The sequence below is a fragment of the Haemorhous mexicanus genome, chromosome 1, assembly GCF_027477595.1.
Source record: "Haemorhous mexicanus isolate bHaeMex1 chromosome 1, bHaeMex1.pri, whole genome shotgun sequence".
NCBI classification, from domain to species: Eukaryota; Metazoa; Chordata; class Aves; order Passeriformes; family Fringillidae; genus Haemorhous; species Haemorhous mexicanus.
The window spans coordinates 91,571,944-91,599,791 of record NC_082341.1 but is presented as its reverse complement, the minus strand read 5'-3'; the positions used below and the strand labels follow the sequence as shown (position 1 = coordinate 91,599,791).

The following is a 27,848-nucleotide window of genomic DNA, read 5'->3' as shown; positions in this document are numbered from 1 at the left end:
CCAGCACTGGAGAGTTGAGTTGGCATCCTCACTCATTGACTCACTTTCAGCTTATTCCATGAATTACTGTTTACATGTGTCCAGTTAAGTGGATTTATGGATTATATTATGTAGTTTTCACTAAACTACCAAATGGACAAGAGGCTTAAAAAGATTCCTGCAGAGCAACTGCAGATTGAATACTGATAATGCCAGTAGAAGTGCACATGAAGAAAATGACAGAGCTGACATTTCTCCTCCTGCTAGTATGAGCTCTTCATCAGTCACCTTATGGATAACAACTATGATGAGCCAAGCAGATATGAAAAAAAGTGAAGCAAAAAAAAAAAAAAAAAAACAAAACAAAAAAAAAAACCAAAAAAAAAAACCCCAAAAACCCCCTAAGTTACCAAGACCATTTGAAAATTTGAAATACAGATTTATAGCTACTGCTGTGAATAGTAAACCTTTAAAGGTATATTGTGCCTTAAGATGTTTGCTATTGACAGTAAATGAAGCCATTAAGATTAGGAAGACATTTAAAATTTAAGCATCCAGAACATGAAAACAAGCCTCAAGTGATGTGTAAAGTCATGTGATAGTCTTTCCAATACTTTACATAGCTAAACATGATGATAAATGTTTAAAAGAAAATTCTGAATTTTCTTACTTTGTAGGAAAATACAAAACCACCTGTAGTTTTGAGGCAATGCTTGTTCTTCTTGCTCCAGTGAAAATGGCTGAAATGATGCATGGAGTACAATAGGGTGACAAAGTCCATTTGTCAGCAAATACTGTTGTAAGATGGACAAAAGAGTTGAAGAGCTGCTGAAGAGTTGAAGAAACAGATATTAAAAAAAAATCATGCAGTGTAGGATGTTGGGAGTATTTGAAAGTACAGATATTTCTAATGTGTCTCAGGTATTTGTTGGGTTCTATTTCAACAGTGGAACAGATAAAGAAGTACTTCTTTGTGAGCCATTGAAGGAAATATGTACTGCAGAAGGTACATTCTCAGCAGTAATAATAAGAGTCATGTTTTATGGAAAAACCATAAAACATGAGTGTGTAAATGTAACCACTAATGGAGCAGCTGGTACAAAAAAAGTGTATTCCAGAGAGATGCAGATCTAGGATCATGTGCAAAATACCTTTGCTGTGTCAGTCATTGGCAAGCTCTTGCAGCAAAGAAGCAAGTCCTCAGCTGAAGTCCTGCAGTGCTAATGTGTTTAATCTTATATTAAAAAGACCTTATAAAGCTGAAACTTAATCTATTAGAATCTATTAAATAGCAGTTTGGAGAAATGATTGAAGGCAAAGGGATGCACCACATTATTCCTCCATTTTTACTCTCCTTTAGGTCCATACTTAAGAGTATCACATCATCTGGTAACAATAGGGAATTAGGAACCAGGGAATCAGGGCAGGGGGAGAAGGAGGAAGGATTCCTGTCCTCCCTTCTCTAATATGTGTTTCTAGACTCAAATATCAGTAGCAGCTGATACTTCCCTTACTTTGATGTGTTCATGTAATGTGGAGGAAAATATGGTTCCCTGTCAATGGATTATTATTTAAACATTTATTCACACAAATCAGTAATGAATGGTCAGTTTCCTAAATACTCTAATAACACCTGCGCTCCTAGATAATATTCACCAAATTTTTCTGGCATTGAAATAAATAAATAGATGAAAAATTAAAGAAATAATCAGTTTACAGGATCCACAAATGTATAGTTAAACATGTCTTCAGAGCTTTAGCAGAAATGTTATGTAAAGAAAGAGATCATAATTTAAACAAAATTAATTTCATTCTCCTAATTCCCGGTCTAGTACAGCTTCTTCTTGCCAGAACAGAGTTTGCTTGTATGGACTGTGGGACTATTCCCTGGGCTTCTAGGTCTCTTTCTTGTTTAAAGGAGGGAGATTAATTTTACAGGCAATTAATGTTACAGTTTGGTTTGGGGTTTTTTAATGTTAAATGGGCATTATCCTTCAAACCAATTCAAAACATATAACAATGGCATGGAATATATTTAAAACTCATAAATCGAAGTTATTTTGAGGGAGATTATTCAATTCCATTGGTTCAAATGCGTAACACATAATAATGGTATATCTATACTCCCCTTCCTAAGAGGGATATAACAAAGCATTGTATGTGCTTATGAAGGTGCCAAACATTTTTTCATTGTTACCAGATTGTTGCTAGGTCTTGTGGGGATATAGAAGTCTGATTCCAGTCATTCTTTGAATTCCAGACACAATCCATAAGGTTTAAAAGAAAAGGTTAGCAACAGTAAAAAGTTAGGACATATGACCAAAGAGAGGACCACCAGTCCATGCAAACAGACATCATTTTTACCACTTTAAGCTGCCAACAAGTGGTCCAAAGACACAGATTGAAACTGGTTCCTTAATTTGCAGCATAAAGCACTTCAAGTCATTCACACCTGGAAGTCTTACCTAGAAGATTTTGTTTTCTGGTTTCCACACTGAAATAAGGACTTCCTCTCAGACAGCACTGATAGACTGCTTACGTTTTTGTATGATTTTCCAGTCGTGGATAAATTGGCTTTACTTTCTAAAACCAAACAGCTTGCATTAATGTGATTCTGGAGGATTCTACAGGAAAAGAGAATGGGAAGCCAATGAAATTAAAAGATGCCACCATGTTTGGTTTTTTTAACTACATTGCTGTAAGAACGAGTGCAAACCCCAAAAGGCTACTTAAGACAATCTGCCAAGATGCAGCACAAAACCTATTCAGAATCCCATTGGGAATAATATAAAATAATGTTCAAAACTTATTTAGAAAGGACTTGATATGAGACATACAAGAAATTATTTTCATTTAAGAAGTTTCAGAAAAGAGACTACAAAGAAAAAAATCTCAGAACGTAGAAGTCTGTCAAAGAAAAGAAAGAGCAATTAACAAAGGCATTGAAGGGTTCAAAAAGATATATACAAGAACCAGAGGAAAATCTCTTTTCTAGAAAGACTTTTCACAGGTAACTGCAGTACAGCTTCAGCCAACAATTGAAATCTCAGTGGAGGAAGTATGTGAATCAAACTGAGACGCTCAAGTACAGTAAATTATCACCACCATATGGTGTCCTTCTGAGGATTCTGGAGTAAATAAAGTGTGAAATAACAGTCATACGCCATTGCAGGAAATGTTGCTGCAAGGTTTTCTTCAATATTAAGAAAATAATAATATAGTTCCTGTATTTTCTTTAATCTTGGAGAACCAAGGGATCATCCTCAAATTCCAAAATAAAGTTTAATCATCTAGTAGTCCTAGAAAATAGGTATAAAATGATCTAATAGCAACAGTACTTTTTATTGCTTTCCCTGAATTTAACTTTGTTTAAAAAGTGAATTTAATTCACTTAGCACAGGTGAATTGGTTACATTAAGTAGAATGGGTTAACTGAGCTATTAACTACCTTGCTTATCTAAATTTGAGCTTTCCAAACAGGAATGTGATTATGCATTCTATCCATTTATAACTTGTTTGGTTTTTTAACAGAGGTGGTTGCTCTCCAAAGCCTTTAGCAGAGGACAGTCATGTCTCTCATGATGAATTTGGGAAAATCACTGATGTAGTAGATTGTGCCATTATTGGTTTTTAAGGGAAAGAGGTGGGAGGCAGAGAGATTAGAAGGAGAAATAGTAGTTCAGTCTGTAACTTTCTTCTTCCCAGGTGATGTGAGCTACTGTAGTTCCCCTTTTGCCAGAGAGTGTCATTTAAACATCCATTATTTTTTCTATTGCAGACTTTTAGCAACATTCTGTCACACTCCCTGAAGAAGCTTTGAACTTCAGCTTGCTGCTGTATATAAGAGACAGGGTCAACTTTGTGTGCTTCCTAGAAATCACAATTGGCTATTGTGTCAAGTACATGTCACCTTTTCAAAACACGCTTAAGTAGTTGAAATTTTTGCCTTGTGTTTTATTAGCTTTGAATTTTCAACCTTTACTTTTAGGTTTATCCTTTGCTCTGGAGCTTGTGGTGGGTAATCTAAATGCAACTAAATCTTAGATACCATTAATTGTGAATGAGAGTCACTTCATATGCATTTCTGACATTTTCCACGATCACTCCTCTTTTTCTTTTTTTTAAGACCATGGCCACCATACAGCTCTTTCAAGACTGCTGCTTCCTCCTACAGGTGTAGCATGTAACCACTTTGTAAAAGGTTTACTGCACTGAATAATGAATTTTCCAAACAGAAAAATATTAGTTCTCTTTGTCCCTTTGAACCTTCTTGCAGCATCCAATGACAAGAACATTGAACTTATCAAGTATTCTTATCAGAATGTTTAGCTCACTCTACAAAGTCATGTAAGATATGTAGATCTGTATGTAGGGACAGCTAAGTTAAGAGATTTGGAAATCAGTTGGGATTTACAGATGGAATTTACAGGAGTCCTTTCTGTAAATAAGAGGATGATTGGTATTTGGGGATGATCTTTTCCCCACAAGTTATGTAGCCTTTCAGCCAGCCTGTGAGATAGTATGTCTGTTTTTCTGAAATATGAAGTACTTCAAGGAGATCCAAAGAGAAGGATGTCATTCACATTGTGAAGACTGCCACAACTAAGATTGTGAATTTCAATCTTCTTGTGGCTTGTGGTCTTGAAAGCAGGGAGAAAAGAGATTTTCCTGTAACACTGAGAGTATCTTAGTCGTTCAAGGTTTCATAACACCACAGTTTCTCCAGTACAGATGGGTGAGTGCAGACTCTTGATGCCAACTATTATAGCCAGATTCACAATCCTTCTTGGGATTTGCGTTGCTGATGATTTCTCCATACCACAGACAGGGAATGCAAAAAAAAAAAAAATTAAAAATTATGCTTCAAAAATATTTGTGAAACTATTTTGGCGTTCAGAATTATAAATAAATATAAATTATGAATAAAGTTGATATGGTGTCTTCACAGCGAGGTGATGCTGAAGCATTTTGACAAAACAATCAGATCAGCAGAACTTACATGTGCAGAAGGTGGCCATTTGTGTTTGTAAACCCATTGTTTCCTCAGATAATAATCCCAGTGATCGCAGGAATGATATTTGTGACCACCTGACACAGCAAAATATTAATAAGTAAGCAAATGTTTCTGCTTCAAAGATTCTAAAAAGTTATTTTTGAAAAAAAACCAGTAGTATGAAATTTCAATACATAAAACTAAGAAATGCATTTGTACTTTAGTGTCATGTATCTTCAGTTTATCTTATTCTGACTTTGGTTTCCAAATGGATTAAAGTTACAGTCCTTAGTACAATGTGCTACAAAATTTCATTCTTAAGAAAACAGAGAAGAATGGCTCAATTTAATATACATGCGCAAATGAAAAAAGTTATTTGAATGTAAATGATACACAGGGGAGAGAAAGAGGAATATTTATTTTTAAAATCTCCTTATTGCTTGTCTCTGCCCAGTAATATCACTCCAGTTAGTAGCCAGTTTAATTCTCTAATGTAGCAGAACCTCTCTGAGTCAGAAGAGATAGAAGGTAACTTCTCATGTATTTTTCCAAAAAAAATAAACATGGGGCTGAAATGTGGTTCATATGGTAAAATTGTATTGTTTATTTATATTAGCATTATCATTGTAATGTGGTGACCTTGGATCCCTGAAATGGTGTCTGCAGAAAAGCAGAAAAGTCTGCTTTTCATCTGAAAGAAGAAATAAAGACTTTTGATGTTTAAGATGCAGGTTTTTTTTACAAAGTTGATCTAAACAAAGATGTTTGGAGTGGTGGAAAATAAGCTAATGAAAAGCTTTATTAAACTGTTCTCAAATTTTAAGCAAACCTATCCCTGTACTCCTAAAATGCCTAAAGCCCTAATACCCTAGTGTGTTGCCAGGAGGGCAAGTATTCCCATAGTTCAGGCATAGAACAGAAGTAAATCTGAGCTTGATGTTACTAACTTTTCCACATTTAGGAAGTCTGAGGAATATGGATGCTATTTTGGAGGACTATTGAAATAATGTGATAATTCCTTGTGATCTCTATCCTCAAAGGTTCTGTAATCTCCCTTTCATCAAAATGTCATCCAATTTTTATATTAGGTAAATGTTTCTTCCTTTTTTAGTTTTCCACTGAGGCTTGTATTCACAGTTTTCAGTCGATAACAAGACTTACTTCTGGATGCAGAGGTTTTTATAAATGTTGGCATAGCCCCCTCAGTCTCATGCAATTAAACCATTAGTGAGGAGCTGTAGCTTTGGAGCAGTGACTGAGTGCATGGCAAAACTTCCAACTCAGTCCAGGTTTTCTGGAAGGACTTTAAAGGTTTTTGCAAACCCATGGTTTGAACAAACCTCCTCTGCCAGCCAGGAAGTGGAATAAGACCCTGTGTGTTCTCCCTCAGCCATTGGGTGGACAGATTGAGAAGTGATGCAGGGAGGCAACTCGCTCCTCTGACCTTGCCCTGAGAACCTTTTTCTAAGGTGAGGGATCTTTGGGACTTCTAAGTTTGAGTGGATAGCAGTGCTACTGGAACACCATTTTGAGACAGGGTTAGATTTTTGAGAACTGGAATTCAGCTAGAGTTCAGCTGTCTGTATCTGAGAGTCATCTAGCTCCATTTATAGTTAATGGAGAAAGGAGAGAGGTTCTTCCAGGGTGCAATTCATCTCACCTGTTTTAGACATCTATTTATTGATGAGATGACTCATTCCTTAGAAATGTTCATTTATCTTAACTTTAGCAATATACATGTAACACCCTTCCTAGTTACTCTTGGAATAAAAAAATATTTCATCTGTCATGGATTAAGAGACTTCAAATGTATAAATGGTAGGTTGCTTTCATTCTGCCTATTCAAAGAAGGATTTTACATAAGGTGCTTCCTTCTGTAATTATAAATCAAAGCTCTTTTAGTGCTGATAACATTTTCTTAAGCAATATTTAATTATCATTCATGTTTGTTTGAATTATCCCTCTCAATGAATTCTGTGCAGAATTTTTTTAGTAAATGGGCTCTTCCTAAGTGTAATAAATGTGTTTGAAATGTGGATGTATGTAAGAATTATTAACTACTATACATTGTCCACCTTTAATAATATAGGCAGATCTTGAGTCCCTAATTTTTGGGTCAGTAGTCAGTCTCTGCTACATGTGGACTATTACAGAAGTGGGTTTGAGGGTGGTGGTACATACAGTGTGTCCTTCAAAAGAAATTATCTTTTACTAAGCTTTGATTTCTTCTTTAGTTCTGTGGTACCATGAGACTTTCCATCTTGTTCTATTTTTATTTCCTAGGCTAGATTAAATTCACCAATGTAAAGCAGCCTTAATATATATTCTATGGAGTTTTAATTTATTTTAATTAAAAAAAAAATTCTTCAAAAATTTTTTTCTCTTAACTCATATTTAAACCCTGTGAAATTTAATTTCCCAGAAAAAGATGCAGGTGCACTCTATATTCTTCATTTGATGTTCTGATTGCACTTCACACATAATAATATAGGGTGCCTTTACTTGTCTGCCTCCACATTCCCTCCAAGAAAAAATATTGAGTATTTCAACACTCCCAGTTACTTGAATGCTTGCACCAACTTCAGTAGTCCTATTGCATTCCCTTGCTTTAATAAACAAGCATTTCTAAATTCTCACTTAATTACTTGCACTTCTGGCATTGGTTTATGTATTATTAAATAATCTCTTCTCAATATGGCCCCTATTTACTTTCATAATACCTGACATGAAAATTACTGTTGTATAATATTACAGCCTCCAGACCCTTTAATTTTTTTTCAGCTTTCTCTACAAGTCTCATCTGATAAACTTGTAGAAGGATGGTCGTCCTATTTCCCTGGAAGCCATCAGAAATCACATTATCCTGAGTTTTGTAGATGGTATCTCACAGTAAAGGAACCAGAAGTATATTTTTGGTGTATTTTCTTTTTCAGTTTTGTTCATTGGTACTCCTTAACTCCTCGTGTGAACAGATGTTCTTCCTTATAGACTATATCATTACTTTCAATCCTTGCCTACTGTCTTAGAGATCCTTTGTGGCTTGGCAATGCATTATGTATTTTTTTCCTGTACCATTCCTTTCCTCTCTCTGCTGTACTACTGAGTTGTGTTTTAACTTGTCTTAGTGTCCAGTCTTAGTGAAGAGTGTTTTTTTTATTTTCAGACCGCTCAAAGTCCTGCTGAACATTATGTTCATGTTCTTAACATGCCTGTAGACTAAGTAGAACTTAACCTTTTCATATTTTGTCAGAGTGCAGATCCTTGGGGTTTTTTCCTAGCTAAATTTTTATTTCACTGTAATATGCTGGTTTCTTCAAATACCTCACAGTAACTGATCCACATCTTGATAAGATGAATTGATCATTTTTATCCATTGGAGAGAAATCTCCCTCTAAACTTGGACTGTCTGTAGGTCACCCTAAAGCCCCCTAATTAACTTCCCCCCTGCCTGAAGAACCCTACATGCCTATCATTTCTTCTTACACACAACTGGTAGGTTTAACAAGAGAGTTCCTGATTATGTTTAACTTCTGTGATCAAGCAACACAAGGAAGGTAAAGTAAGTAAATTTCTTTCTTCCTTTAGAGAATTTGGGAGGAAATTAGAGCATTTTGTAGGTGACTTCATAGAGGTTTCTTTTTTAACAGGTATGATTTGTTTGATAGTCACACATATGTAGGTTTTATTTACCATACTGCCATTCCAGGCAGAAAGGAGGATAGTTACCATTTTAACTGGAATGTGTAATTATAGTACAAATACAACAAAAATATCACTAGCAGTGTTATTATTACTCCAGTCTGAAACACACGAATTCTTCTTGTAGGCAAGACTAATATTGATTGCATTAGTTTTCAGGTTAGGCCCAGCTACTAACATCCTACTTCAATGAAAAAAGTAATATTTTTTGTGAAAACCTGTACTGTGGCAGTTTACCCAAATAAAAATCCAATATTCTCGGGTTCCTTCTTAACTTCCTGTCACAATGAAAACCATAAACATGGTACTTTTATAAAATACCTGATTTCTTTTGAACAGAAAAGGAAATCCGATGCAGTTCTCATTTCATTTCTCCTTTACACAATAAAGCATATTTAGTTTTTTAGTTTTCCTCTGAATGAAACTCTTTCCTACTAGCCAAAATAATATTTTACGTTTCCTCTTGGTGTATTTTTGCTTCATCTTTTATTTTTGCATTGTTTCTCTGCTTCAAATAAGGTTCTACCACCTGTTTGATTTTTGTAGTCGCAAATGATGTGGATATCAATGAAAGTGTATCTCTGCAGTTTGTATTTCTTGGATGTAAGTTTTCGCTTAATGCTTCTAAGCCTCTAAATGTGAATAATATGTTCCATTGGAATGGAAATAGGGATAATTATGTTTGCTTGTAACACATTGTATAGTGAGACCTCTATCTATACTAATCCCAAAAATTGTAATCTGCCCTATGTGATAACTCACAATTTACATTTTGTCCATGTAATGAGGAAACTTCTTCTTATCATTCAAGCATTTGTTTTGTACACATATATTTATATGTCCGTAGTGAATCTCCTAGAGTATAACATTTTGTGGTGAGCTGTATATTCTGGACAGCAGGAAATCTTAGTAAAATATCTGACTGTGTGATCCATCTGGTCTGACCAGTTCTCATTTGTTAGGCATCTCTTATGATCAACATCTGGTGGGATTAGACTGCCCTGAATGACAAGGATTTAGCTTGCTGTACTTACATGCAGCTTTAGTGAACCAAAAGGTCATTGAAAATATCTGTTAAAAGCAAAGTAGTATGATTAATCTAAAAATCATTAAATTAATTTTGTAACTGGCAGAGTTAGGATTAACTCAGTGAACTGCGCCTTTAAATGTATAATTTGAAACAGTTTGAAATGCTTGTCAGTGGAGACCCCTAAATCCAAACTAGCATAACCAGATTGACAATTCATCAGGAATATCACCTTTCTTCACTGTTTTTAGCAGAAAAAAACACATAAAATTGGCTTGCAAAAAAATGAAATAGTGTGTTCAAGTGGATGCTAACTATTTACTACAGGTCACAAGGTGCTTGCACTCATAATGTCTCTGAAGTGAGCAATCTCATCTCACCTGAAATAAAATCATTATATGTACAACTTTTGTGAGAGCCAAGGTCATTTATGGATTGTACGCAGGGAATCATCACACAGAGTTCATGCAGGAAGTAAAAAACAGCCAAAATTCAGTGTCGGGGCTCTGAGAGCACCAAAACCTCTTTCTGCCCCTGAGTAGCACCCTAGGGCTGCACCCCCCCACCCTTTCCCCATCCCTGACCCCATTTCAGCTCAACTCAGTGCCATCAGTCCATGCCCCCGTGATGCTGCAGGCGCTGGTTTCTCATTCTCTCCATCACAGCTATGCCTGGCAGGGATCCTGTAAGCTTGTCTCCAGTCCTGTAATTTTGGTATGGACCTGCCTATCAGCCACGGGTTCTGTCTGACCCTGGTTATTTTCACCAAACCTGCTCCAGACTTGAGGATTGACTTCTCAGCTTGACACTGGAACTGCCTTATTACCATGGAGGTGTCACCTCCTGGCTGAAAGTGGCTGTTCTCTCCTAGACTGTCCTGGCTGGTTGCTGGCTGGTGAGGTCCCTGGTCCAAGGGCTGTGCACTCGTGCCCCACTTCCTTAGGTTGCCAGACCATGATGCTCCCCAACATTTTCTTCCTTTTCTTAAAGCTACTTCCATTCTTTCTGGTACAGACCACAAGTATGTTGACATTTTATTTCTTCTACACTCACCATTTTTTACATCCCAGTTATTTTTTCTATCTACTCTCTCAGTTTGATAGAGATTAAAGAAATTAAAATTTCTGCCTTTGCAGTGCAAGTTCATTGTTCCTCAAAATCCCTGTATTTCTTCTTTCACAGGTGCAGGGTGAGGGACTTTGTTGTTCACCTCTCAAACATCACTAAATTTGATACAAGAGCTGAGGTAGGCAAGTATTGCTGCCATCCACTTCACAAGAAATTGTACAGCCTGACTTGGTAGCAAACTTTAAAACCTTTATTTCAGTCATAGGAGCTGAATCAAAGGACAGCTCTGGCAGAATGAGAGAGAAAAAACAGTTCTCTTACATCCCACCTTCACTTTTGCCTAAAGCAAAAGGGGCATCCTTTTCTTCCTGCAAAAGCATCCCTTAAAAACTCTTCATTTTTTGGAACTTGCCCCTGAGTAAGCATATTTGCACCCCAGTCATTTTTGCAGTTGACCACACAGATTAAATATACAATATGGTGAAATACTGCTTTCATCTAGTTTTGTAGGCACTGCAGAACACTGCAGAAGTGTCTTTCACTGGTTTGTGAAAATTTTCAGGTTTATCAATGACCAGGGCTGGTAGTTCCTGTTTTGGGAAAATTAAATATTGCTGTCTTTAAAGTTGATAAAAACAGAAATAGAGGTACAGCCTTCATTAAATTGTTAACAAGAGTTAAAAATCCTGTGGAATTACACTGCTTCTGTGTTTTAGTTGGTGCAAAATTTCCTTAGCAACTGTGGATCCCCATAAGAACTTAATGCAGTTTTGTTACCACTTTCTGACAGCAGTTTCTGAAAGAGGAAATTATCCTATTTACACAGCAAAAACCAGAAGCACAGTAGTTTACAGTTCTCCTTACTTGGAGTTGGTGGAATGAAACGATTGCTGCTGAGTGCTAAAACTGCTTGTACTAAAATTGCTGGTGATACGCTTTCCAGGACTGCAAGCATCTGCTAAAACAAAACATGCAGCATTTTGTATTCTCAGTTTCATAAATTTCATCCAAAATAGGAATGTTTGCGTCAGGATTGGCAGCTCTAGAAATGGAGTTGACTGACTTTGGACCTAAATCCAAATCAGAAGATTCTGTAGTTAAATTTATCTGTATTTAGAGTATTTATAAAGGAAGAAAAGAACCTGAGGTTGGGGGGAAAAAAAGTACGGAGATAGGAAGCAAAAACTGGAAAATATAGTAAAAATACTCCCAACCAGGGACACAAGGTGACATGTGTCAGACATAGGTCAGAGCATTGAAAGGGAAGTATCGTCTTTTAAAAAAAATCTTGTAAATTCTTAAAAAGCTGCTTGTCTTGTTGGGATAATGGGAAGGAATCACCTTTCTTTTGGCAAAATCTCCACAACAGATGCATCTGGAAAACAGCAAATATCTGATTGCAGCAGTAAAGAGAAAAGATTTTTAACTTCTTTGGTACAAAACCAAGTAAGGTGTGACTTTTGGGAGATTAATCAGTGGATAAATGAAAAGCCTAGGAGCTCTGAAAGCCACAGATACTTTGTTTCTAGCAGATGAGCCAGGGGAGATGTCAAAGAAATTCCTCAATTGCTGATTTTAAATAAGCAATGCTCAGAAATAACCCAAAACATATACAATTTAATTCCTCAAGTGCAAAGTTCTGAAGGGATGGAATCCCAACAAGTCAGTAGACAGCCTGAAGTATAATTGTTATAAACATCAGCCTTGTGCCCTCCACTGAAGCCTTTCCATAAGTATTAATAATATTTATTGTGTTGTTTTTGTCATTGTTCTTATGTCTAATGGTCTAATTTGACTAGACAGTATTTGGTAAATCAGCTGTTTTCTGCTCAGTTTAGCTGAGTAATATTAATTTAGCCTTCTTTGATTAAAAGACTGACTAGCATTGGTCAGAAAATATCAAAAAAGCAAGTCTGAAACTAAAAAAAAATGTATACAGGAGAAAGCCAGACAGTATTGGGTAGAAGCATATGACAAGTTGTATTCCTTGGGAAAGTACATTGATGCTAAGTAAGAAAAATGCTACTTATTGTCAGTAGCAAATTATAGTTCTAGTGTTTTCTTACAGTAGGTAGAAGGATTTTTGGACATTAGCTAAACTATGATCAAGAGAGGTTTGTTTTCTTTTGTTGTCACTGATGTTTTGTTTTTTTTTAAAAAACCCAATTTTTCTTTGTATCAAGAAAAACCTCAGTTGTAAGGAGCAGTTAATGGCTGGAATCAGTTAATCACTGGAAAATAACAATAATTCAGTTTTACTAGTATAGAAGCAGAAGAAGAAGTCACTACTGATCACTTTCTGTGAACACATTTTCATTTAATAAGTTTAAAAACGGGTAACAGCACAGAAGGATAAAGGATGTAACAAATCTTGGTGGGCTGACCATTCTGACTTGCTTCTCCAAGATAAAACAACTTTTAATAAAAAGGTTACTTATATGTCCATTTGTTCTAATCATTGTAAAAGGTTATAAAGTAAAAAAAATGTGTCCAGTAATTTTAAAGCATGACTAAAGGGGATAAGATGACATAAAGGCCATGAAAGAAGTAATTAAGGCAGCTGGTGTAATGATGATTGTCAGGAAATGACCCATACAGAGGGTCATCAGAAAGCATCTGCATCTGCTACACAGGCTTCTAAATTCTCCTGTTTAATATCATGTATCTTCCATCCTCTTTTTTCTGTGTTTGCATGTGGGATACCTGTTTTACACGGATTTGCTTCTCCTATTTCTGCTATTGCAAACAAATTAAATAGACAATCACTGCCATTGATGTGATCATAATTCTATTAACTTAAAATTGGTGTGCCACTCTCTTCATTTCAGCCTGTAATCATGTTGCAGACTAAAATTATTTTTGCTTATCTATTAGGAATAGTAATGTGAAACTGGTTTTGCAGTTGTGTAGCTGGAGGAAAACCAGCAGCAATTAAGACAGAAAACCTTGAAGCAGTTATATGGAAAAAACCCTAAATCAGAAAGCCAGATTGCTTTGTATGTTGTCTGGATTCTTTGTGCTATTAGGCACCTTAAGGAGGACAATCTTGCCACTATTAAACAGGTGAAAAACTCTGCTAGTACCTGGTGGCATGTGCCACCTTCAAGCCAACTATGCCTCTTGCTGCCCTATGGTGTGATGAGTGGTCTCAGAGAGGGGTAGGCCACAGAGAAGTTCATTAGGCCTTATCAGCCCCTGAGTGATGTCAGCTAAGCTCTGCTGATTCATGCTAGGACCAGCTGAAGTAAGTACTTGAGAAGGTATAAGAGTCCCCTTGATGAGCCTTCTCCCTTTATACTGTCTCACACATCACTTTGGCTACATCAAAGTTTTTGGTCCTAACAGCCCTGGAAACACAGAAGAATTGTCCACCCCGTGGCACAAAGTGGGAGCCCAGTTTGTGGGGTTGTGTGTGAACTTTTTTTTGCCACTCATAGCAAAGTCCTTTACGTGGTACAGCCACTGATGGCAGATTGTGGTTGTAGGGGAATAGCACCTTGATCACATTTTAGACAAAATGGAAAAAACGGTGTGGGTGCATATATCATGGTCAAGATCATTGCTTGTTATTCCAGGTATAAATGCAGTCCATCTGCTTCCTTCTCACTGGCTCTTGGTTCACTATTTTGCCTTTTTCTCAACTTCTGACAGGTGAGGAATAATCTGACTAAAGTCCTTGATGGCAAAGACATCGAGATTTCAGATACCGAGAGTTTTTCCGATGATCCCTGCACGAGTGTAAAGAAGCTTAAGGTATGTGTTCCTGTCTGATGAAAAAGAGAAAGTGGTGATGGTTTTTTTTCTATGAAGAGGAGTAAGGAAATTAAGTTTGTGTTAGAATGATGTATTATGACATTCCATTGCATAATAATATAAAAAAATGTCGTTTTGAGTGTCTAGTCCTTCTAAAGTTAATGAAGGTCTATGTATATAGTAAATATTTTTAATAGTTCCTGATAGTTACACTAAACAAAGGAAGTTGTTGCTGACCTAATGTTTGCAGTTAAAGCCCCAGTAACAGTGATATACATGTGAAAACCCTTAAGGTTTGGAACCAGAACCCTTTTAAGGTAAATTGTCATGTAGAAAGAATATTGAGCCTCTTTCCTTTAGCTTCATTTCACATTTTAAATGGAATTCTTTGCTAACGTCATCTGCATGATTTCAAATGAATCATAAGGAAAAAAGAAGAAAAAATTGGTAGCCGAATAATTTTCCATCCTTCTCTTATTATAATGATTTATTAGACTTCTGGCATCTCATAAAATTAAAACTATATTTTAGCATTACCATCTAGCACATCCAGCAATAAACTAGACACAGGGGAGATGAATCTTAAACTGCATAGGAACATGGAAAAATGATTGAACAGCAGGAGAAAGCACTTTTAAATGGCCAAGATCAAATTGTTTCTGGCATCAAGTGCATATAACACACAATCAAAGCCACAATCCTGCAAATGCTTAAATATGTGTAGAACAGGTTACAAAAAAAAACCTCAATAAACTAAATTATGTTTTAAAAAATGACATTAAAGCAATATTGACCTATGTATGACTAGACCACTACTGAAGCTAGAGTGGTTCTGGAGCATGGTAAACTAAGTGGGCTTTATTATTTTCACAATCTACCAACATAAGCCTGAATGTTTAAAGTATTAAAAAGTAAAGTTTATGTTTGTGGAAAGCCATTTGTGTCTGTCCAGTCTAAGCCAGTTTGCTTTTTCTGTCTGGAAGCCTGTCTGGGTTTAAGAGACTCCAGTAGGTGTTACAGTAAAGTCCATAGTTTTGACTAGGAATGGTGTAATAACAAGAAAAAATGCATATTAAGCATGCATTTTTAGGCTGGAAGTCAGAAGAAGAAATGTGGTCCTAGCTGTCCTCTGCAACAACAACACACTGGGTTGTTTTGCAGGGAATTCCAGATGACTGAACGAACAGAATATTTGTTATCTCTTGATTTCTTCTTCAGAACAAATTAGTAAAATAATAAGTAAGCCATTATCCAGAAAATTGCTTGCTCTGGACAGATGCATAAGGTTAGTTGTCTTTAGGTACGTGTTTGACACAGAGTTTAGCTAAACGATTCTAATAATATTCATTCCTTTTGTCAACATGTAAACCTCATACCTAAGGTAAACTGGTATCTGCTTACCTGTAATACCTTTTATTTTCACAAACACATTTAAATTAATTAAATTGATGATTATGGAATCGAAAATAATAAAATATGGCATGATTTGCAGAAATATACCTTTATATTTTATATTTCTCTCAGTAACACTTTAGTTTCTACTCCATTCTACTGCACAGTTAAAAGGGAAATTTAAGCTTAAGGATATCTTTAAAACTCATTTTTGTGTTCAGAGAAGGGGATGGATTTGTACATCCATGTAAATGCTTGAAAATTCTAAGCATGCACAGACAAATTATAACAGCAATAACGCTTCTGCTTCCAACTTTTTCGTGTCTTGCATGTAGGACAAAAGAGTTACCATCATGTTATGTTGGTGGGAGTTGGTGTCCTCTGGTTCACCTTCACCATCAGTGATTCCATAGCTAAGGTCAGAGGCTTATCTCTAGTTCTTCAAGTGGACATTCAAGCATTTAGAAGGCAGAACACGTGGCTACCTCTTTTGTCAAAGTTACCCAGGATTTTGTAGATTATTGATAACCTCTTGACTGTCAGATATGTCGTAGAGAATAAGACAGAGTATCTGAGCTATTCAATTTAGGTATCTCATAAAGAGCCTGCCAAGACGTTGACTTTTCCTGGCAGATGAGATATTGTAGCAATCCTTCTCTGAAAAGCTATATAATACAACATTGTGGTGTTATTCATTAGAAATGAGACAGATTAAAATCTGATCAAAGAAGGGAAGCTCTGAAGGCTGAAAAAAAATAGCTGCCTATTTCAGCATAATGTGCATCACTCAAAAACTCTGAAAAGGCTAAAGGGTGTCTTGTGTCTGAGGCTGTTAGAAATGGCACTGAAGGAGACAAGTTGTTCTTCATCCCTCAGCAGAGCATCTTAGATGTGTTGATCCTCACTCTCTTCAGGGTTTATAATACTCAGCTCCTGGTGCTACCGAAGACATTGTAGAATTAGTAGCCAAATAATATCCACACCTATGAGAAAGAGAGAGAGAGAGAGAGAGAGAGAGAGAGAGAGAGAGAGAGAAAGAAAGAAAGAAAGAAAGAAAGAAAGAAGAAAAAGAGTAATTATTTTTTAAGGCTGTGCTATAGTCTTAATTTATAAAACATGTTTTTATGCAGGGTTTGCCACAACTGTGGGTAAATGAAATGTAACTGTTCTTCATTTTCTTGTTTGAACTTCAGTCCATATGGGAACATATGTATTTCTTATTGAGGGGCAAAGCTTAAATGTTGATATTGCTACTGTAATCTCTAGGAAGAGTAAATATGACAGCTCACCATCTGGCAAACAGTCTAAACATTGGTCTTTTTATGTAAGTGCAGTTTTGGGAGTTGCATTCCCCCTGGGATGTTTTTAATCATCTTGTAGATCACCTGCCTAGTTCCATGAATTAAAACCTCTTCTGTCAAATATGTTTTAGCTCCATGCAAGCAATTTACAGTTCTCTGGAAAAAAGACTTGACACTTGCTGGGATCCAGTGGGTGATTTCTTTGATCCTTATGAGGAAGTTCCACTGTGTTAACTCGCATCATTCTGCAAGGGTTTGAGTAAAGGAATATTATATCCTTGCAAGGAAACCATGTTGGTTTACAGTCAGTTAACAGTATGGATGAAGGGGTAAAAAAGTTATGCCCAGCAGGCATCTGATGTATCTCTTTGCATGAGTCTCTAATGTGGACTTTGAGCCATGAGCACTGACGGGAACCCAGCTCTGATACACTTTGGTGCAGACTTCATTGTCTGTGCAGGTAAAACCTCTGCAAGGACTTGAGCTATGTGCTGTTGGATGAATTTGAAGCCTCAGTGTCTCTCATGTGAGATGGAACCAGCAGCCCCAAGCCTGGCATCCAGTGGATCTAGGTTATTTGCAATCTTGAATGCAATTCTTTGAGAAAAAAATTGGGAAAAAGTGGAAGGGAGTGCAAAAAGTGGAGTTCAGGAGGAGGAGGCTGGCTGAGGAGTGTGTCATTGCACAGAGAAAGATGCTATACATGAAAGAGGGAGAACTGTTGTACAGGCTTTCCTAAATTAGCTCCTAAATTACATGTGTTTCTGACACACAATTCCTTGGTTACATGATTGCATACTAAATTATGTGATAAACAGGTGGAAGCAATGTCTTAAGGTGTGAAACCACACACCACAGGCACCATGACTTCAGTCTAAATGAGGTCACACAGCCAGTGGGCAGCACTGCTGCATGTGCACTCTGGGATTATTATTTATGAAGCCACACGGTTTACATATTTTGTTTGTTTGTTTGTTCTTTTAATTGGTTCTTATCATGTTATAAAATGGAAAGGAATTTCTTCAAGTTTAAGTTTAATTATTAGGTTCTGTGCCATTTATTTTAACTCAAACTCTGCTACTCTTTTTTTCAAATATTAAGTCTGCATTTTTATGTTCAGAGCAGTCAAGTGACTCAGAGCTGAGGTTCCAAGAATAACTAAATTATTTTTAAAATGTGAAAAAAAGAAATAGTAGATGAGGTGAGGGTTTTTTTGTGCATAATTCCTAAATCTATTTATTGTCCTTACAGAAACTGTAATACTGTTGCTGTAATTTGTGTAATTTGTTTGTTTAGTGTCATGTAACCTTGTTAGATTTGTTTATAAAGAATCTAATCCACTTGAAAAAGATTTACATTACTTTATCAGTCTGCAGCTAAATTTAAAAATGAAGAGAAGCAGGCTTACTGAAAATGCACAGGTTCAGAATGAGCAAAGCACGTCGCATTATTTCTGATTTAAACCATGCAAGGAGTGATGCTGTTTTCATGAATTTAATTACAGAGGCATTCTAATATCTTACTGCACTGTCCATCATAATTTTTTCTGTGGAACAAAAAGAATAACAATAAACAGGGAAATTGTCTGAGCTAAAAATTTTTGACAAATTGATTTAATTAAAACTTAAATGTTTTTTGCCACTGAAAATCATATCAAAACATATGTTTCTTTTTTCCTTAGAGAGGGAAAGTTCTTAGTAATTCTAAACAGGTCTTATATGAAAGAAATGAAAAATTTGATTTGCTCAAGCTTTTGCAGAGAACTCTGCCTTTGTGTGAAAGAAAAAGTAATGTGAAGCCATAAAATTGTGTTTTATGGTTATTAGAAGTAATTTTTCATGTTAGGGAGAGGTTAGTCCTGTTCCTGGAGAAATATTTTCCTGCATGTGCTCCTATATTTAGGAAGACTCTCTTAATATGTTTCTAAGTATGAAAGTAAAATTGTCTTTGGACTTCAGTCATAGGTTCTTAAACTGTGATGATTTTTTTAATGTGTGGAAGTGGGAGGGAGTAGAGAGGGAGTTGACAATAGGTTGTAGTGACTGTGGAGAAGATGTTGTAGGTGTAAAACCTTTAAAACTTACTAAAGCAGGTGTAATATCAAGTCATTTGATCTCACAAATCTCATTTCTTAATTTTAAAGTTTTATTTCATGCAGATAGTGATAAGTTTATGTCTTCAACTGGTTCTAATGTGCAAAATTGTAGAAGAAATATTGCAAGGAAGCAAAAGAATATTTGATATTTTAGTGTTATTGAATACTAATATTTGACTGTAGTATCAGTTTCACTCTCATTACTGCTGTAGACTAATAATTTTCTACTCCTCACTTTTTTTTTTCTTTTGTGGTACTTCAAGTTCTTGGACTTATAGAAGATGAAATAGTTTTGTATTAATTCTGTCTTGAGCTGTAATCTGTGCTAACTCCCTGCATGATCTGAATGGCCAATTACAGTGGTATCTGGAAGCTGTGATTGTGTTTAACTGCCCTGTATTTAATTCCATCTGCAGGGCAATGATGTTCGGATAATCCTTGGCCAGTTTAATGAGGAAATGGCTGTGAAAGTTTTCTGCTGTGTAAGTAAATACATTTAATTGCATATCAGAATAAAGAATGCGCTGGGTTTGATAAAAAGTAACTTGAGCATAAACATTTCTTCATGGAGTTCAGCTCTGTGAAAGTTTATATCCTAAAGAGAGGTTACACATCTGTAGTTCCATTTCTCTTTCAGTAAAATACTTTGTCTTCAGTGGAATTTAGGCAAAGACTGCATGGTTAGCTTCTTCTTATTACTTTCCTGTAGTGGAATTAAGTGTTAAATCAAACTTGAGCATTGCTCTTCACATCAGATCCAGGGAAATACTTGCATATGTTGCAGCAGATAGAGAGAGAACTGCAGGATTTCAGTCTTGTCCAAGAACTGTGTTCTGGTGATAATGTCTGTGTGTATGGGCTTGGCATGTGTTGCTTTTAAAGAATAAGAAATTCAAGCCAGTTCCTGTACGTCCTAACTCAGCAACACTAATAATTTCTGCTACTGAAAATATTGCTAATTGTACAGTTGTCCTTCTCATCTGACTGCTGTACATTTTACATGTATTACATGAAAGCAAATATTAGTTGATGAAAAATAAAGGTTTTTTTAACCATAACAGTAAGACTAGCAAACATAAAATTCCCTATCCTCACCATTTGTTTCTGTGAACGTGCTGCAAACTTATCCACTGTTATTGCCATTGAAAGTAGCAGGATTAAAGTATGGATTTATATTTCTACCAGCCTGAAAAAAAATCCAAAAGAGAAAGATTTTAGTGGCCTAAGTATTGAGTTCTTGGTCTAAATAGTTAGATTAATCCAAGAGCACAGTAAACATAATAGAAAAGCAATAATGACATTATATAAATTTCCAAGGGTTTTTTTTTTTAGCATTCACTTAGTGAGACAGTTACCTATCCTTGGAAAGAAAGGAAAAGCAGAAGTTCAAAATCTGACTGCTACATGTGTCTCAGATGCATTTTGGCTCTTACTCAGCAGCTGTCCCAGTTGGTGGCAAAATTTGGAAAGGAGATTGTAGAATATATTTGGAAGGCACAAAATCTGTTTTCATGCAAAAGGAAATGGAAAGCATTATTTTATTTTTCATTCCTCTCATCTCTTATAGGTCTTTATATAGAGATCTTTTTGTACTGCCATTTAAATTGGATTGACAGAGATAATCTATTGTTTCATTCCTGGAAGAAAGCATGGTGCTTCTGCAGCCCAGATCCTCCTCAGATCTCTTGGGTTTGGGCTGCTTTTCCCCAGCAGAGGGGTGCTGGTCAGAATTGTCTTCCAATCCAACCTTGGCAAGAGATTGGCCTCATTTCTAGTTGCCCTTATTTTCCAGTTGCATTTCTCTAGAATTCTCTTCCAAATGCATGTTCATGTGAGGCCACTGAAGAAATCTTGGAATTCCTCAGAGGGGCAGGCTGTCCTTTGGTCTGCATTACTGCCATCGGAAGGGTTCCAGGGAGAGGATGTCGCTGTCACACGAGCGCTGGCCGCAGGTTTCTGTGGCTACGGTTTGGTGCGAACGTGGGAAATGTGTGTTTAAAGTGTGATGGCTGCTTCTAAAGTACATTAGTGTCAAAAATAATAAGGTGGATTTTTCTGGAGCCTGGAGAAATCTGAAATATCATGTATTTAGGCTTGTTTGAATGTATTTATGTGAGAGTTTCAGCCGGAGACTGAATGCCGGAGAGGGCAGTTCAAAGTAGGTCATTTATATATTAATGCACTACAATATGTCAGAAAGCTTGTTATTATTCATAAAATATATTGTTGACTCATGCCCTCCTACAGATATATGTGTAAGAGCACAATAATTTAGATTTGACAAGTTTTTTAACTCCTCTTTTCCATGTCTATCTTCAGACAGATTTTACTTGTGGTTCCTTGTTATTTTCTGCAGGGTTACTGATGTCAGTCAGAAAAAGGCTTTGAGTTTGTTAAAGGAAGATGCTTTTTCAGTAATGCAAGATTTTTTGCTTTTATCTTTGTTTTCCTGATTGTGGCTTTATCCTAAATATTATTTGGCAATGACTTATGTAGGTGGTGAAACCTTTAAACTTTGCCTCACTTTTCTGCCTGGATTTAACAGTCATATTCTGTGAGGTTTCCTCAGGACATCCATAGGAGTTCATATATGATCATAGAACCATTTAGGTTGTAAAAGACCTTCAAGATTATCAAGTCCAGCCAGTAATCCTGCACTGCCAAGTCCACCACTAAGTAATGTCCCTAAGTGCCTCATCTGAACATCTTTTGAATGCCTCCTGTGATGGTGACTCAACCTCTTCCCTGGCCCCTGATAATCCTTTCAGTGAAGAAGTCTTGATATCCAATCTAAACCACCTCTATTGCAACTTCAGATCATTTCCTCTTTTCCTATTCCTTGTTATTTGGAAGAAAAGACCCAGACCCACACCAAAAAAATTGGACTAAAAGATAGTATAATTCAGTAGCAAACTTTAAAAACAGGACAGGACTGGTTCAAGCCAAAGTGAATGTTGGCAGATATTTCCTACAAGGATTTAAATAAGTTTAGCTGTTCATTTATCACCAGTGTCAAAAACAGTGAGCAATTTTAGCTCTATGGGAAATCTTAGCTTTATAATTATTTTTCACCTCTGTGGGATGAATGTGAAGTTTTCTTGGAATAAAGATTGGAGCCTTTTGGTCAAAACTTAACTCTTCAACAGTCAACAAATTGCCAATAATTGTTTGCTACACATAAGAAATATCTATTTCATGAATCTCTTTGTTGTAAATAAGCATTTATTTATGGATTCAAACAAGAATGAAATGCTTTGAAAGAAAAAAAAAAAAAATTCAGTTTCAGAAGGGCAAAAATTGTTCATGACAGTTTCCTGGCTGCTTGACAGCAACTCAGGGCTTTGCATTCTACATAGGGCATGGGAGAAAGATTAAGGAAAATGTATGACTACTTTATGCTGTTCTGGTGGTACAAAGTATGTGCAAACCTTCTTCAGTTTGCTCGTCTGCCAAAAATCTTCCACTTAGAAGCTGAAACTTGTAAGTATTGGTCTATGTGCACTCAAACAGTTCAAGAAGGATCCATGTGTTTCAAATACTTGTATCTTTTAAACATCAAAATCATCTCCATTTAGCAGAATCAACAGGGAGAAAATAGTGGCAAAAAAGCATTATTTTGCAAAAAGTCTTCTGGGACACAAACACTGAAATGTCTGAATACTGTCAGCTGTGCTGTCACTAGAAAAATGACTGCATGGTCATGGTGCTCAGCCTCAGAGGATCTGATTTTCTTCCTACTTTTGCCTTCCCCAGACTACCCTTCAAGCCCTGTCACTCCACCATGTCTCAAAAGAAGAGCTGACAGCTCTTAAAGTGTTTGTTTTGCCTTTCGGTAAACCAGATTGCTGTAGAAATGTGAAACTGTAACCAGTCTTTCAGGCAACCATGTTGGGAATGATCCCTTGTTTCCAGGATGAAATTTCTGGCTATTTTGAAACTTTCAATTTTCAGCTCATTTTTCAGGGCATTCACAGATTATGCAGGAAACAGTACAAGTGCTTATGCAAACAGAAAATTTCCAGCAGCTCTAATTTCAGAATAGTTCACAGCCAATACTTTCTGGCAACACACAATTTGATACTTTAATCTCTATAGAGCGGGGGAAGCTACGTAAGACTGCCCTTCTCTAAAAGCACTACTCTGTGTCAGTTTGCAGCCTCATGATTCGAAAACTATCAGATAAAAAACACTGAGTGACTGAAAGGTCTTGAATGACCTAACTGTATAATGCAAACTCTTTTAGAAGGGCGTACTGCAGGCTGGAATTGCTATTTCCCTTGCAGGTGGCCCTGGAATTCAGCGTCTCCATAGCTGTGCAGGAGTGCAGGTGGGTAGGAGGACAGAAGCAGATATGTTTCTGGAAGGGCAGAATTAACAAGCAAGAGAAGACAAACTGTTTATGTGGATTGTGGAACAAGTACTAGATGAGATACAAAACACCAGGTTTCAGACAGGACTTTCAAGCAGCATTGTATACAAAGGCATGAAATTTGATTTTGTCTGAACAAAAGCTTCTGCAACCAGGGGCCAAATAAATCTGCCTTGTGCACAATGCTGTTATGAACTGAGCTGGCACCATTATAATAGACTTCACAGATTTAAAGCCCATTTTAATTTGGGTATTAACATATTTAGGAGGTTTTCCTATTTTGTATATTCTGTTACTGATCTTTATTTCTCTGATAGGCTTTTTGTATGATCTTTGGGATACTTTTCAAAACAGTTATTTCAGAATGACTAATATGTCCTGTTTGCATTCTTATAATTTCCTCCTTTCGTAATAATTTTTGTGAAAAAGAGGAAGTTTTCCTGTTAAAAGCTCTAAGCTTGCACAATGTATTTCTAAAAATAAGAATTTTTGTCTTAGGCCTTCTATCTCAAGTATTGCTTATATTAGGAGCCAAAGAAGCATGAAACCTGCAGTTTTGAATGGAGTCTGACTGAAATGTCAAAAGAAAAATATGTGGTTGCAAGACAGTGCGAGAAACATCTGAGATAAAATTTCCTAATTTTATCCTAAAACACTCTTCCCAATCAAAGAGAATATTTGAGAATACATCAGCTTTTAGGTACAACAGCATATGTGCCTAAGAAAGTATTTCTGTTTCCTGTTATATATATCTGCTAAGTATTGAAAGGAGCTAACTATAATCTCAGTATCTTGGATTACAGTTTGCTGTATTCAGTATTACAACAATATAGAATTTCATATGAAGAAAGTTCTTGCTGAGAAGAAAAAATCATTTAGGTTTTGCTTTATCAATTTCTTTATTCACTCATGCTCCTCAGAAGGAACTGCTAATTTAATGTTACTGTGGTCTGCTTTTTAGCAGTCACCTAATTCAGATTTGCCACATGTCATTCAATGGTACCTATGATCCAAGTGTTCTTGTTAAACTAGTCCTTAGATTGATTTAAGGGTGATAATTACTTAATTTATATGTGGTAGCATGGTAGTTCTATCACTCATGTAATAGTTGTGTTATAAAGAACATTCTTTGGAAAACTGTGCCTTCTGTTTGTGTTCTTCTTTAACTCCCTCAGTTCTAGAAAACAGTTTCATTTTTCTGTTTTTTAAGAAATGATCCGGTGAAAGAAAAACAGGGTTTATTAAATTCTCATTTCCTGAATTATGAAGTCAGGAGTCTTCAAAAAAAGTCTTCATTATTAGCAAGTAATTATTCTAAACTGTTTAAAATAGTTGTGTACTCCAATTACACCATCATTTCATTAATAATGAAAAAAAAGTTAACCAAAAGCAATTGGTTTTATGTTCAATGCCTCTATTGCAATGTCCATTATATTTTCTGTTTTTCTTATTTGCAGGCTTATGATGAAGAAATGTATGGCAGCAAATATCAGTGGATTATTCCAGGGTGGTATGAAAATCTTTGGTGGGAAGCCTGGATTAATTCTTCACAATGTCTCAGCAAAAATCTTCTTGCAGCCATGGAAGGTTATATTGGAGTGGATTTTGAGCCACTCAGCTCAAAAACGAATAAGACTATATCAGGAAGGGTTAGTTTTTTTCTTTCATCTATTTTATTGTACCATCAGTTGTCTCACTGCTGGGCTTGCACAGTAAGCACCAAGGAAGGAGGTGAAGCTAAAGGGTTCTTCTACCAAATGACCTGAAGTCATCACAGTTAGTTTCACTTCTTTCCATTAGTTAGCAATTTAAAAATAATTCAAAATACAATCTATTTCTCTACAGGGTAAGAAAGCAATGAAGTCACTTGCTTCAAATCTGCCCTCTTCCCCCTAGTCTGAACATTATAGTTAAATGTACATTAAAGTTTGATTTACAGTCTTTAGTATCATGTGCTGTGTCACTTCAAGTTAAATAGTTAAGCACAGAAACAGAGAACTCTTATATTTAAACCTATTCTGCAATTGGCCAATTTGAATGGTGATTTGTGTCTCCCAGAACTAGGGGGCAGGAGGTGAGGCTTGTTTTAAATATAAAAATATATGGTGTTTCCATAAAGCACATAAAATTTTATCACAGAACAAATCCATACAAACCAAAGCATAAACATGCCTAATTTTGCTGTTTTTCATATTTTTTTTCCATCTGCCTTTCATGCCTCTCTGAGTGAGCATGAAAGGTAACTTTACTGAAGGGTAGCTCATCATATGACAGCACACCATCCAGAGCTTAGTGAACTTGTAAAATACAGACAAATTGCCACTCAAAATTTCATACTGAGCAAACGGTTGCTCAAGTAAAGTTTATTTGATTTGTGTTATCCTGTTAAGTGTAATCAGACCACTAATTTGCAGGGATAGAGACTTATGCCCTATTCTAGTATTATGGCTCACCAGTGTACAGTTTTGGTTGAACTGAAGCCTTTTGTACAAAAGTAAAATAAAGCAAGTTGTCATTTATACAGTGAGACAGTACAACTGCTTTCAGTATCTCTGTCTCCTAGTTCTGCTTCCCAATCTCACCAGCAGTTTTTAAACCAAGCAATACATGTTTCTTGAATTTTATTTTATTTCATAATTTTTATTTTGGAGGCCTTTTCTGTATTAGTTATGCACATCTCTAAATTGAAGGGTGCAGTTTGAGGTGTTGGCTTAGATTTAACTCTGTAAAAGGTTAAGTATTGAGGTAAAACTGAATTTTATTTCCTCTGTAGACTCCCCAGCAGTATGAAAAGGAATACAACGCCAGACGTGGTGATGGGCAATCCAGCAAATTTCATGGTTATGCCTATGATGGAATATGGGTGATAGCCAGGACCCTACAGCGGGCAATGAATTACCTGAATTCCACCAACAAGCACCAAAAAATTGAAGATTTTAACTACTCAAATCAAAAACTTGGCAACATTTTTCTGAATGCTATGAATGAAACCAGGTTCTTTGGAGTAACGGTAAGTCCTCGTCAGAGAATTGCGGGATGCAGGAGGTTTGGGATTTTGTGTCAGTAATTGAAACAAGTATTAAATATTAAGTGCGCTTGAAAAAGAAACAGAGTTGTTTATTTCTTCTATCTTCAGAGCTTCCTGTTCCACTTTATATTAAAAATTAATGCCTTGACAGTCTTGCTCATTACCTGTCTTCAGATGCCAAGGGATGATACTGTACAATTCCTCAGTTATCAGATTTTTAAGCATGAATGTCATCTGAATTAACAAATCAGAGTGGCCTCAAGGGAACCACAAGTTTTGCAAGCTGCAGTGACCTTTTAAGTGAATTTTTTTTAGCAGTTAAGGAGTAGCTGGAATGTGATCTGAAAATACACATTTGTCTCCATCATTTAGGTTTGAAAATAGGCTATAGTGCACTGTCTCGAACTCCAGTGCTGTGCATCCTAGATATTCTTGCAACATGCTTCAGTTGTGATTTAAATTTATGTATAATTTGTATTTTTTCACATTCAAGTACAAAGCATGCTCACATTGACTTAAGAACTGCTCATATACAATAGTATCTTCATTCTGATTTCAATTGTACAATTGCAAACCCTTAGTATTTTTGGGGGTGTTTTTTTGGAATTTATTTACTTTCTTCTGCTTTTTAGCAGAGTAAAACAGGCGATAGGAGTGTGGTCTTAAAGCCTCTTAATTACTTAATTGTATCTGAGGCAATATCAGTTGGAAGTTAGTGGTGCATATGTGTCTGCAGACCTCATCAAGAGAAATGAACAGACTCCAGGGAAAATGGTCTTTGGAGTTTCCAAGAGCTGCAACAAGGAGCTTACTGGCACGTGCTTCGTTGAGCAATGTGCTTGGTCTGCAGTACGGCTAGATAAGGAAAACAGTGTTTGAAGAAAATTGTTTCAGTGGTGCACAGAGGGGCATCTCCTTGCAGCAAGAGCATGGAGAAGGTTGGAGGGAGCTAGTCAAATCCTGTCCCCATGTTAGAACAAACTGCCTTGGATATCAATTCACATCTAAACTCATTGAAGTACCAGAAGTAAGGTTGTCAAACATGTCAGAAACTGGTTCAAGGAGGAAATACCTGCACAAATACATCAGCAAGGTGTAAAGGCTCAGCCTTTTGGTGTCCTTGTTAATTGCTGAAAAAGCTTTC

The 27,848-nt window shown here is 36.3% G+C and overlaps 1 protein-coding gene across 1 annotated transcript; it reads left to right on the top strand.

Annotated features, from left to right (window-relative positions):
* The first annotated feature begins 14,414 nt into the window (after positions 1-14,414).
* On the top strand, positions 14,415-27,583 carry LOC132325384 (gamma-aminobutyric acid type B receptor subunit 2-like). Its single transcript, XM_059842682.1, has 5 exons — positions 14,415-14,519; positions 19,724-19,789; positions 25,134-25,325; positions 26,450-26,686; positions 27,410-27,583. The coding sequence occupies exons 2-5, from the start codon at positions 19,766-19,768 to the stop codon at positions 27,581-27,583; spliced, it is 627 nt and encodes a 208-aa protein (XP_059698665.1). The 5' UTR covers positions 14,415-14,519; positions 19,724-19,765.
* The last annotated feature ends 265 nt before the right edge of the window (positions 27,584-27,848 follow it).